General features: G+C 41.8%; 1 protein-coding gene across 11 annotated transcripts in view; it reads left to right on the top strand.

The window, feature by feature from the left end:
- The window catches only part of LOC137429536 (cytosolic 5'-nucleotidase 1A), a 42939-nt gene extending 31252 nt beyond the window's left edge, over window positions 1-11687 (top strand). For 8 of the 11 annotated variants that reach the window (XM_078779560.1, XM_068119511.2, XM_078779557.1 and 5 more), the window contains 3 exons: window positions 5760-5882; window positions 6418-6602; window positions 9277-11687. In XM_078779560.1, the coding sequence (XP_078635686.1) occupies window positions 5760-5882; window positions 6418-6602; window positions 9277-9645 (677 nt within the window). In that variant the 3' untranslated portion in view covers window positions 9646-11687. The remainder of the gene's footprint in view (window positions 1-5759; window positions 5883-6417; window positions 6603-9276) is intronic. The other 3 variants (XR_013623749.1, XR_013623751.1, XR_013623750.1) reach the window with 1 other exon arrangement.
- The last annotated feature ends 2005 nt before the right edge of the window (window positions 11688-13692 follow it).

The raw sequence follows: 13692 nt of genomic DNA, 5'->3' as shown, positions 1-13692 counted from the left end.
AGTTATTGCCTTAATATGTAACCTTGTCTCGTTGTTGCCCTAGTTATTGCCTTAATATGTAACCTTGTCTCGTTGTTGCCCTAGTTATTGCCTTAATATGTAAGCTTGTCTAGTTATTGCTCTAGTTATTGCCTTAATGTCTGGCGTTGTCTAGTTATTGCCTTAATATGTAACCTTGTCTCGTTGTTGCCCTAGTTATTGCCTTAATATGTCACCTTGTCTCGTTGTTACCCTAGTTATTGCCTTAATATGTAACCTTGTCTCGTTGTTGCCCTAGTTATTGCCTTAATATGTAAGCTTGTCTAGTTATTGCTCTAGTTATTGCCTTAATGTCTGGCGTTGTCTCGTTATTGCCTTAATATGTAACCTTGTCTCGTTGTTGCCCTAGTTATTGCCTTAATATGTAAGCTTGTTAGTTATTGCTCTAGTTATTGCCTTAATGTCTGGCGTTGTCTAGTTATTGCCTTAATATGTAACCTTGTCTCGTTGTTGCCCTAGTTATTGCCTTAATATGTAAGCTTGTCTAGTTATTGCTCTAGTTATTGCCTTAATGTCTGGCGTTGTCTAGTTATTGCCTTAATATGTAACCTTGTCTCGTTGTTGCCCTAGTTATTGCCTTAATATGTAACCTTGTCTCGTTGCCCTAGTTATTGCCTTAATATGTAACCTTGTCTAGTTATTACCCTAGTTATTGTCTTAATGTCTGGCGTTGTCTAGTTATTGCCTTAATATGTAACCTTGTCTCGTTGTTGCCCTAGTTATTGCCTTAATATGTAACCTTGTCTAGTTATTGCTCTAGTTATTGCCTTAATGTCTAGCGTTGTCTAGTTATTGCCTTAATATGTAACCTTGTGTAGTTATTACCCTAGTTATTGTCTTAATGTCTGGCATTGTCTAGTTATTGCCTTAATATGTAACCTTGTCTCGTTGTTGCCCTAGTTATTGCCTTAATATGTAAGCTTGTCTAGTTATTGCTCTAGTTATTGCCTTAATGTCTGGCGTTGTCTAGTTATTGCCTTAATATGTAACCTTGTCTCGTTGTTGCCCTAGTTATTGCCTTAATATGTAACCTTGTCTCGTTGCCCTAGTTATTGCCTTAATATGTAACCTTGTCTAGTTATTACCCTAGTTATTGTCTTAATGTCTGGCGTTGTCTAGTTATTGCCTTAATATGTAACCTTGTGTAGTTATTACCCTAGTTATTGTCTTAATGTCTGGCATTGTCTAGTTATTGCCTTAATATGTAACCTTGTCTCGTTGTTGCCCTAGTTATTGCCTTAATATGTAACCTTGTCTAGTTATTGCCCTAGTTATTGCCTTAATGTCTGGCGTTGTCTAGTTATTGCCTTAATATGTAACCTTGTCTCATTGTTGCCCTAGTTATTGCCTTAATATGTAACCTTGTCTAGTTATTGCTCTAGTTATTGCCTTAATGTCTGGCGTTGTCTAATTATTGCCTTAATATGTAACCTTGTCTCATTGTTGCCCTAGTTATTGCCTTAATATGTAACCATGTCTAGTTATTGCTCTAGTTATTGCCTTAATGTCTAGCGTTGTCTAGTTATTGCCTTAAGATGTAACCTTGTGTAGTTATTACCGTAGTTATTGTCTTGATGTCTGGCGTTGTCTAGTTATTGCCTTAATATGTAACCTTGTCTAGTTATTGCTCTAGTTATTGCCTTAATGTCTAGCGTTGTCTAGTTATTGCCTTAATATGTAACGTTGTGTAGTTATTGCTCTAGTTATTGCCTTAATGTCTCGCGTTGTCTAGTTATTGCCTTAAGATGTAACCTTGTGTAGTTATTACCCTAGTTATTGTCTTAATGTCTGGCGTTGTCTAGTTATTGCCTTTATGTGTAACCTTGTCTCGTTGTTGCCCTAGTTATTGCCTTAATATGTAACCTTGTCTAGTTATTGCTCTAGTTATTGCCTTAATGTCTAGCGTTGTCTAGTTATTGCCTTAATATGTAACCTTGTGTAGTTATTACCCTAGTTATTGTCTTAATGTCTGGCATTGTCTAGTTATTGCCTTTATGTGTAACCTTGTCTCGTTGCCCTAGGTATTTCCTTAATATGTAACCTTGTCTTGTTATTGCTCTAGTTATTGCCTTAATGTCTAGCGTTGTCTAGTTATTGCCTTAATATGTAAGCTTGTCTAGTTATTGCTCTAGTTATTGCCTTAATGTCTGGCGTTGTCTAGTTATTGCCTTAATATGTAACCTTGTCTCGTTGTTGCCCTAGTTATTGCCTTAATATGTAACCTTGTCTAGTTATTACCCTAGTTATTGCCTTAATGTCTGGCGTTGTCTAGTTATTGCCTTAATATGTAACCTTGTCTCGTTGTTGCCCTAGTTATTGCCTTAATATGTAACCTTGTCTAGGTATTGCCCTAGTTATTGCGTTAATGTCTAGCGTTGTCTAATTATTGCCTTAATATGTAACCTTGTCTCGTTGTTGCCCTAGTTATTGCCTTAATGTGTAAGCTTGTCTAGTTATTGCTCTAGTTATTGCCTTAATGTCTAGCGTTGTCTAATTATTGCCTTAATATGTAACCTTGTCTCGTTGTTGCCCTAGTTATTGCCTTAATATGTAACCTTGTGTAGTTATTGCTCTAGTTATTGCCTTAATGTCTAGCGTTGTCTAGTTATTGCCTTAATATGTAACCTTGTGTAGTTATTACCCTAGTTATTGTCTTAATGTCTGGCGCGTTTTTTTTTTTTTTTTTTTGTTTTTTTTTGTAGACAAGATCGAGGCTCGTGATAGAGCGAACATTAATCACACAGAAAGACAAACAGACACATAAAACAAATACCATCGGGAGCGGTAGACAATATGGGGAGAGAGGGGACAGGACACAAACACAACATTTGAGAGCAGGGACCGAGAGACATGGAGACATCGAGAGATCTGTGGGAGGGAGAGGGCTTTGGGGGGGAGGCATGTGAAGGGGGGGGGGGGTGGGGGGGTGGGAGAGGTATAAACATATGGACACTGCCAGGACTTCCAGGAAAGAAGTTGGAATTTCAAACAAGGTGGATCTGGGGTGAATTAGTGGGGGTAGAAAAGATCAAGGTTTTGGATGGGGGAAGATAAGAGATGGTGGTGAACAGCTGTTTTAAAGACCTGGAGGGAGGAGTGGGATTGAAGGGAGTGTGGGAGTTTGTTCCAGAAGCGGGAGAAAAGAGGAATGAAAGAGTGAAGGTGAGCAGAGAGCCGAGATTTCGGCAGTTTAACCATCAGAGGGTTGCTGGCAGATATTGTGCGACCTGTAGGAATATTTGGGGGACAGAGCACAGAGAGAGCTGGGGGAGCAAGGCCGGAGAGGAGTCGGTAGAAGACAGAAAGACCACCTACCTGCCTGCGGTTGGTGAGTGAAAGGCCCTCAGAGGTAGCTTCATCGCGGGAGATTCCAATGATTTTGAAAGCTTTGGATTCAACAGCGTGAAGCCGGGCCAGGTGTGAGGCAGGAGCACCAGCCCATAGGGGAGAACAGTATTCCATTGAGCTGCGGATGAAAGCCTTGTATGTGGTGAGGAGCTCAGGTGTGCCGAGGAAGGACTTCGCATGACGGAGGATGCCCAGTCGGCGACTGGCTTTGGAGGCCAGCTTGGAAATGTGGTTTTCCCAAGAAAGATCATGGCAGATAGTGAGACCCAAAAGCTTGAGCGACAGAACTTCTTGGAGAGGATTGTTGAGAAAGTAGATGGGAGGGTTGTCCAGTCGATCTTTTCGGAGAGACATAGTAAGAGAGTGAGATTTGTCAGGATTGAAAGACATGTTCCACTTGATTGACCAGTCTGTGATTTTGTCCAGGTCTTCAGAGAGTGAGGAGGCTGCAGACTGCCGATCTGAGGGATGAGGAATGGAGCGGCAGATAGTGGAGTCATCAGCAAAGAGATAGAGAGGATTTTCCAGAGAGTCGGAGAGATCATTGATAAAGACCAGAAAAAGCACAGGGCCCAGCACACTGCCTTGGGGAACTCCAGCCTGAACGGGAAGGGGAGATGAGAGAAATCCATTCAGGGCCACACGTTGACTACGAGCAGAGAGGAGCCATGCATGGAGATTTCCATGGATACCATAGGAGGAGAGTTTGGTGAGCAGAGCTGGGTGCCATACCGTATCGAAGGCACGTGATATGTCAAGGGAGACAGCTCTGATTTCATGTTTGGCATTGAGGACCTCCATCCATTGTTGAGACAGCAGAAGCAGCATGTCCAGAGTAGAGTGACCTGGTCTGAAACCAAATTGATGATCAGAGATCAAGCCATTGGAGAAGAGGAAAGATTTCATATCCGAAGCAATGATGGATTGCATGACTTTGCTAATAATTGGGAGCAGGCTGATTGGTCTGTAGTTGCAAGGATCTGTTTTTGCACCTTTTTTGTGTAAAGCGGTAATGTTTGCTGATTTCCAGGATGCTGGCAGATGACCTTGAGCAAAAGATAGGGTGAAAAGAACAGAGAGAGGGTGAGATAGAGCGGCAGAGCAGGATGGCGTTGTCTAGTTATTGCCTTTATGTGTAACCTTGTCTTGTTGTTGCCCTAGTTATTGCCTTAATATGTAACCTTGTCTAGTTATTGCTCTAGTTATTGCCTTAATGTCTAGCGTTGTCTAGTTATTGCCTTAATATGTAACCTTGTGTAGTTATTACCCTAGTTATTGTCTTAATGTCTGGCGTTGTCAAGTTATTGCCTTTATGTGTAACCTTGTCTCGTTGTTGCCCTAGTTATTGCCTTAATATGTAACCTTGTCTAGTTATTGCTCTAGTTATTGCCTTAATGTCTAGCGTTGTCTAGTTATTGCCTTAATATGTAACCTTGTGTAGTTATTACCCTAGTTATTGTCTTAATGTCTGGCGTTGTCTAGTTATTGCCTTAATATGTAACCTTGTCTCGTTGTTGCCCTAGTTATTGCCTTAATATGTAACCTTGTCTAGTTATTGCCCTAGTTATTGCCTTAATGTCTAGCGTTGTCTAATTATTGCGTTAATATGTAACCTTGTCTCGTTGTTGCCCTAGTTATTGCCTTAATATGTAACCTTGTCTAGTTATTGCTCTAGTTATTGCCTTAATGTCTAGCGTTGTCTAGTTATTGCCTTAATATGTAACCTTGTGTAGTTATTACCCTAGTTATTGTCTTAATGTCTGGCGTTGTCTAGTTATTGCCTTTATGTGTAACCTTGTCTCGTTGTTGCCCTAGTTATTGCCTTAATATGTAACCTTGTCTAGTTATTGCTCTAGTTATTGCCTTAATGTCTAGCGTTGTCTAGTTATTGCCTTAATATGTAACCTTGTGTAGTTATTACCCTAGTTATTGTCTTAATGTCTGGCGTTGTCTAGTTATTGCCTTAATATGTAACCTTGTCTCGTTGTTGCCCTAGTTATTGCCTTAATATGTAACCTTGTCTAGTTATTGCCCTAGTTATTGCCTTAATGTCTAGCGTTGTCTAATTATTGCGTTAATATGTAACCTTGTCTCGTTGTTGCCCTAGTTATTGCCTTAATATGTAACCTTGTCTAGTTATTGCTCTAGTTATTGCCTTAATGTCTAGCGTTGTCTAGTTATTGCCTTAATATGTAACCTTGTGTAGTTATTACCCTAGTTATTGTCTTAATGTCTGGCGTTGTCTAGTTATTGCCTTAATATGTAACCTTGTCTCCTTGTTGCCCGAGTTATTTCCTTAATAACTAACCTTGTGAAGTTATTGCCCTAATGGACCCACAATCATCGGGTAATTTATTTATTTTCCTTTTCAGGTCTGAACATCGAGAGATTCTGCATGACTGGTGGAAAAAGTCCTATTCGGTATCTTAAAGCATACCAGACCAACCTGTACTTATCCGCAGATGGTTCGAAGGTGGAGGAAGCACTGAGAGAAGGTAAAATAAAAATATCAACAACAACACCTGAATCAAAAATGGCCATTGGATTATGTAAAGAGACGTCCCTTAAGAGTCTGTACAAGTTGCTGGATTCTAGCACATGACAGGAAGTAGGAGGGGGATAAAACGGCACACCTACATTTCACATAACCAATCAGGTGCATTGTTCTTCCGCATCATTCTCACCTCTAAGATGAGTGGTTTCACCATCACCACAACGATCAAAAAGGTTCAAAGTGACCTGGCACCACCATGGAGGATCTGAGTGGTGTCGTTTAAAAAAGGCACATGTGCTGATTTGACCATCAAATTGTCACCTCACAGAAGGTTTGGATGTTCGTCTTGAAGATGCCAAATGTCACAATTTGCTTGGAAACATTTGGGCTTTTTGACAATTAAAATGAGGTTTTGAAATACTAATGTAAAATAACATGCATGTAGGTCAAGATAAGAGGGGACGTCCCTGATGAACTCGGTGAGCAGGGAAACAATGTTTGATCGTAATTCCGACCGAAGGAACTTCTACCTGCAGGAATTGCAGCAGCGACGATGTTTAAACCGAGCTCAAACTCACAACTGAAGAGCACCGAGCTCAGGGTGGCTTTCGATGGGGACGCCGTGCTTTTCTCTGACGAGTCGGAGGAAATTGTTAAAGAGCACGGCCTGGACGTCTTCTTTGAGCACGAGAAAGCCAACGTGAACAACCCTCTAGCTCAGGTGAGGATTCGTTCACTTTGCCTTTTAAAAGATGAATTATACTGCTGTAAACTTGTTTAAAAACAGCCCCAAACTGTGTGTGTGTGTGTGTGTGTGTGTGTGTGTGTGTGTGTGTGTGTGTGTGTGTGTGTGTGTGTGTGTGTGTGTGTGTGTGTGTGTGTACGTGTGTGTGTGTACGTGTGTGTGTACGTTGTGTGTGTGTGTGTGTGTGTGTGTGTGTGTGTGTGTGTGTGTGTGTGTACGTGTGTGTGTGTGTGTGTGTGTGTGTGTGTGTGTGTGTGTGTGTGTGTGTGTGTGTGTGTGTGTGTGTGTGTGTGTGTGTGTGTGTGTGTGTGTGTGTGTGTGTGTGTGTGTGTGTGTGTGTGTGTACGTACAGTATTAAAACAATTTAATAACACAGATGGATTTAATCCACTAGTACACTCGCTCACTATGAGAGTGGCAGGAGGAGTCATGTTATTATCCTTATTATTATTGCCATTACCGTACTTATGTTAGACCACGTCATTGAAACCATCAGGCCGTGCCTCACCATTCTAAATTCTTTAAAATTATATAAAAAAAGAATGTTCGATATTCCATTCTATAAAAAGTTTCTTCCTTGAGGGTTTTTTGGGGGGGGGGGGCGGGGGGCGGGCGGGGAGGGCATATTTCAAGTCACAAAACACCTTGGGGAGAGCGGACATTGTTGTGCAATATTATTAATAATGCTATTATCATTGTTGTTGTTGTTGTTGTATTAGTGTTGTTATTACCCTCGCCAGAGAAGAGGGCATTGCATTTGAGTCCGTTTGTTTGTTTGTCTGTTTGTTTGTTTGTTTGTTTGTCTGTTTGTTTGTTTGCTTATCCGCACAGAATAAATAAGATTTTCTCTACAACCGTTGGACCGATTGACATGAAATTTTTACCATAGGTGCAACTCCACCTGCCGGATTTTTTATTAATGATAATGGTAATAGGCCACGTGGTTTGGCCGCCATCTTGGAAAAACCGAAAAACTTTGCACCTCTATATCTCTGAAAGCACTGAATAGAAAAAATTGAGACATGGCTCTGTAAAAAAACTCTACATTGGGAATAAAATATGTGAATGATGTCATTGGTGCCTCCATTATGACTCATAATTCGACAAGTACAAAACTTCATCCTATCAAGATGAAATTTCTTGAGCGCCATGTCGGCATAAACTGGTGGAGAAAAAAAAATGATGACGTCATCGGTCACGTGGTTCGGCCGCCATATTAGAAAAAGCCCAAAAAATTGCACCTCTATATCTGAAAGCTCTGCATTGAAAAAATTGAGCCAGCTCATTGTAAAGAACTCTCCATGGAGTATAACCCATGTGAATGATGTCATAGGTGCCTCCATTATGAGTCATAATTCCACAAGTGCAAAACTTCATGCGATCAAGATGAAATTTATTGAGCATCATCTAGGGATAAATTGGAGGGAAAAAAATAACGATGACGTCATATGTCAAATTTCTTTCAGTTTAGTGTTCAATAACATTAGCGACTATTTAAAAAGGTAATCATTCATGTTTGTGGTTTGTAATATTTTTACTTCTGGACCTGTTAGAGGCCGTTGGTCCTACAAAAACGCCACGATAAGCTATTTATACACGTTAATATGGCGTTTTATAACTATCTTAACGCAGGTAAACACCTCAACAATAAAGCTATCTTAACACAGATAAACACGTAACCCCCTTGACAGGGGGAAAACCCCCTTGGTGTGTGGAGAGGGGAGGGTAATTCGCTACAACCTCCATCATGTGTGACTCTTTGTGCTCCTGTCAAGATTGGTTGAGATTGGAGTAACGTCACAACCGGATGTATGGCGGTCAAAATTCGTCAAGACACCAAATTGCGTATTTTAGTATGATTAGTATGATGATTGGAGTTAATGTTGTGTTAAAGTTGCATACAGAGACACCGTCCCGTATATAAGGAAGGGGCGCTTTGCGCCTCCCTTGATACAGATGTCTGGCCAATCTTTAATGCTGGTATCTCATTGTCATCTTGTGTCTGACACTATCTATCTCTGATCTTTTCTGTCCAATCGATCCCTGTCTCTCTCTCCAAACCAGATCTGCTTGTTTTTTTACCTCTACTTCCTGGTTTTCTCACCCTCAGTAGTTTGTTGTTTAACTTTTCTTGGCAGTGTACAGAGGGAGTGCTGTGTGAGCAACACACGTTATATTTCTGAAAGAAAATGCAATAACTGAACCCAGCCATGTTCTTGGATTTTGGTGCAGCAAGTATATTCATTAATAGACCCAGGTGTTGGGCTAGCGGCTCGGGTGCCGGCTTAGGATCCTAGGATCCTGGGTTCGAATCCCGGTCGATCGCTGAATTAACGCCAGGGGGGTTGACTCAGCCTGTCATCCTTCCGAGGTCGGCTAATTGAGTACCAGTTCACTGGTAATTCCCTGTTTGTCATTAAAGGTGGCAAAAAGGGTTGGCGTCAGGAAGGGCATCCGGCCGTAAAACATTACTTCAAAAAGGGGACCGAAAAACAACAACAACCACGGTTCCCGAAAAAGGCCAACCCCCACTTTGCAGGGAAAAATGGCCTCTAAAGGTGGTTATTTTTTATTATATAAGTATATTCATTAATAATATAAAGGGGATAAAAGATGTTTCTAATTATAGACAAATGTCTTCCACATCTAGGGGCCAATGAAGGGTCTGTTGGAGATCATGGGAAGGATTCAGAAAAAATTCCACAATCAAGGAGAGCGACTGGAGTGCCCGATCCGAACGTATCTCGTGACTGCACGCAGTGCGGCCAGTTCGGGCGCCCGGACCCTCAAAACCCTTCGTTCGTGGGGCTTGGAGATAGACGAGGCCCTCTTTTTAGCCGGGGCTCCCAAAGGGCCACTGTTGGAGAAGATTCGGCCACACATTTTCTTTGATGATCAGATGTTTCACGTCGAAAGTGCAAAGGAGTCTGGCACAATTGCAGCGCACGTGCCTTTTGGTATTGCACAGAAATACAAGAAGAAGAAAAAGAAGAGTGCAATTTCAACTTCCGAATCCTGAGTATACTTGGTTCATACAGACAATAAGCTATTGCATTAATTTGGTATGTGGGATGTTTTTCATGCATGGATTTAAGGTGTTGGACATTTCACCAGCAAGATTTATATAGATTAGACTAACATGCTTCATTTTGCAAAAACAAATAATGATATAATAAAATGCTGTTGTGGAAATATCCCTCGTGGGGTAAACTGTCAGGTACGTATAGGCCCAGTTATTTCTTAAATATTTGTTTAGCTTAGGGTACTTACTGTACCATCCGTGTAATAGGACTACGTTGCGTGTGTAATAGATAGATGTGTGCCCCAACTCCATGTAATGTTTCTCCCCCTACCATGCCTTTGGCTTTAACTGTTCCTTTCCTGAATCTGTCCGTAGTTACCCCTCGCTTCTCAAAGCGAAAAGCACGGTTAAGCATTCGGTGTCTGCATTTTTAAAATTCATTTTCTCGGCAACCGTTGATCCGATTGACACAAAAGTTTACCATAGGAGGGTCTACGCCTGTATAATTTTTTGATTCATAATTATGACGTCATAGATCACGTGGTACAGACGCCATCTTGGAAAAACTTTATGCCTCCATATCTTCGAAACCGCTCAATGGAAAAAAGTGAAACATGGCTAATTGTCAAGTACTCCCCATGGGGAATAACATGTTAATGGTGTCATCAGTGCCTTCATTATGACGTCATAATTCGACAAGAACAACGCTTGAGCCGATCAGTATGAATTTTTTTCTCTGCAACTGTTAGTTCAATGGACGCCAAATTTTCACCATTGGAGAGCCCACTCCTGTAGACTATTTCAAGGATAATTATGAGGTAATAGGTCACGTAGTACAGGCGACGTCTTGGAAAAACCGAAAAACGCACCTCTATATCTCCAAAACTGCGCCATGGAAAAAGTTGAAACATGGCTCATTGTAAAGAACTCCCCATGGGGAATGAGTGTTGTTAACATTGACGTCATTCGTGCCTTAATTATGACGTCATAATTTGACAGGGACAATGCTTATTTTGACAGTTTGAAATTTCTTGAGCGTGATCTATGCAACAATTATATTTGAGAATATAAATTTATGATGTCATCCCTCACATGGTCTGGCACCCATATTGCATCAATAGGAAAAACCATTCAAAAACAGAAGAGTTGGCTCACACCAAGTTGACTGCGCAGGGTAATTATTCTACGAATACCATCTAGTATTCTGTACGAAAAGTTCTTCATACCTTTGAGTGCGACCGTTGAGTGCGACCAGTTGAGTATCAGACCGTTGAGTGCGACCAGGATTGTGACGTGCTGTTGATGCACAAAACAGGATGAGGAGTCAAGACTGCCTGTAGGAGGGGCCTGGAAGGCACCAATCAGGACCGAGACGACCTGTAGGAGGAGCCTGAAGTAAGATATGAAGTAATGTAGTCACCTGATTGTGCAAAGATCAGGATCAATGGACTTTTGGTGGGGCAAGAGGGGATAAAAGGTGGTGCACAGGGCCAAGTTCAGGCTTGGCGGTTTTCGTTCCTGTCGGTTGGTGCCTGTTGGTTTGATTCCCCTGGAGTGGTGACTGTTCCTGGTTATGGGTTGTTATGCTCAGGCACTGATGGTTTCTGCACTATGCTTCGAAAGAGGACTGGGTGCGTCTGGCTCGGTGGTTGGTGCAAGGGACAAAAGAGGTATCATCATGGTGGTGCCGACACCACAGCAGACCTAAACCCCCACAGCCAGACCGAAACCCATGGCGTAGTCGAGCGATTGACGGACCTGTTCCTCAGAAGAGCCGGCAGGGCCCATTAGGGACCCGGCGAGACTAGAACCAGAGTGCCTCTTCTGTCGAAACAGAGTGCCTCTTCTGTCATGTCCCATTGCCCTTGTCACTAGGTACTGTCGAATGTCTGTGGGCCCTAAATTATATCGCTATGGAAATCCCGTGTGTGGCTTGGTTTGTTCGTTGGGTGCGTATTTTCATGGGTCGAAAGGGAGTTATTATTATTTTCACTGTTTTTTGTGCTTTGGATTTAAATACACACACCTGTTTGAATCAACCTGGTCTCCTGTGAATGTGTACAACTCTTTACGATTGTGGTGTCCTTGAGACGGGCGATTGGCACAGCGACTGGCATGTACTCCTTATGACGGGCAATTGGTATGGCGACTGGCGTGTACACTATTGAAACGTATGCAGGCTGGAGACCGTTCGGCTCCCAATTAGATACAGCTTAGAAAGTTGTACATTTTGCGTACCGTAATATTATAAATCATATTCTTGGGTAGAATGCCAGGGGCATAGAAAAGGCCCCTTTATATAAGGGATGTGCCATGTGGCAAAGTATAGAAAAGAAGGGATATTCCATGGCTTGTAGAAAATGCCAAACAATACCAAATAAGGGGCATTCAAAAAATCTTGTGTGCATGCTGAACTACCCTTGTGTTCTTAGGAGGAACCAAGTAACCAAGAACCAAGTAATGCTCTAGAAAAGTTCATACAAAGGGGCACCGATTTGATTCATACAGCTACATGAAGAAGTAAATGTATTTTATTTGCCGGATGTAGGGCACCCCTTCATATGAACTTTTCTCAGGCGCTGGTTATATGCCCTTATATAAAGGGGTCTTTTCTATGCCCCTGGCATTTTACCCAAGAATATATATAAAATACCAGTGGAAGCTGAGAAACGAATTTTCAGTCCCCATGTTAAAGTTGCACACAGAGAAACGATCCCATATCAAGGGGGGTGGGGGGTGAGGGGCGGGGGTCGCTTTGTGCCTCCCTTTGATTATTCAAGACGATATATAATACTTCAAAAAGTAAGAAGAAAAAAATTATTCAACCCAGATGGGACCTTCACTCCCCAGTTTAGGAGTCTGTGGCCTTATCCATTTGGCCATTAATCGAGCACATTAGATTTGGGTAATAACATTTTGAAGAGTTATAAAATGTGCATATATTTATCTATATATATATATATTTCATTTTAAAGCAAAAACGATGGCACTTATGTGGAATTTGTTTTGAAAGCCATTAACTGGACCTATTGGCTAGCTAGCTAGCTAACTGGACCTATTAACTGGACCTATTGGCTAGCTAGCTAGCTAACTGGACCTATTAACTGGACCTATTAACTGGACCTATTAACTGGACCTATTAACTGGACCTATTAACTGGACCTATTAACTGGACCTATTAACTGGACCTATTGGCTAGCTAGCTAGCTAACTGGACCTATTAACTGGACCTATTGGCTAGCTAGCTAGCTAACTGGACCTATTAACTGGACCTATTGGCTAGCTAGCTAGCTAACTGGACCTATTAACTGGACCTATTGGCTAGCTAGCTAGCTAACTGGACCTATTAACTGGACCTATTGGCTAGCTAGCTAGCTAACTGGACCTATTAACTGGACCTATTGGCTAGCTAGCTAGCTAACTGGACCTATTAACTGGACCTATTGGCTAGCTAGCTAGCTAACTGGACCTATTAACTGGACCTATTGGCTAGCTAGCTAGCTAACTGGACCTATTAACTGGACCTATTAACTGGACCTATTAACTGGACCTATTAACTGGACCTATTAACTGGACCTATTAACTGGACCTATTGGCTAGCTAGCTAGCTAACTGGACCTATTAACTGGACCTATTGGCTAGCTAGCTAGCTAACTGGACCTATTAACTGGACCTATTGGCTAGCTAGCTAGCTAACTGGACCTATTAACTGGACCTATTGGCTAGCTAGCTAGCTAACTGGACCTATTAACTGGACCTATTGGCTAGCTAGCTAACTGGACCTATTAACTGGACCTATTGGCTAGCTAGCTAGCTAACTGGACCTATTAACTGGACCTATTGGCTAGCTAGCTAGCTAACTGGACCTATTAACTGGACCTATTGGCTAGCTAGCTAGCTAACTGGACCTATTAACTGGACCTATTGGCTAGCTAGCTAACTGGACCTATTAACTGGACCTATTGGCTAGCTAGCTAACTGGACCTATTAACTGGACCTATTCCAACTCTCAGCTAGTTTCAACGTATAGTCCTGGAGATATGA

This window comes from Myxine glutinosa, chromosome 6 (genome assembly GCF_964187855.1).
Source record: "Myxine glutinosa chromosome 6, kmMyxGlut1.1, whole genome shotgun sequence".
Lineage (NCBI taxonomy): Eukaryota > Metazoa > Chordata > Myxini > Myxiniformes > Myxinidae > Myxine > Myxine glutinosa.
This window is presented reverse-complemented; position numbering and strand designations above follow the sequence as displayed.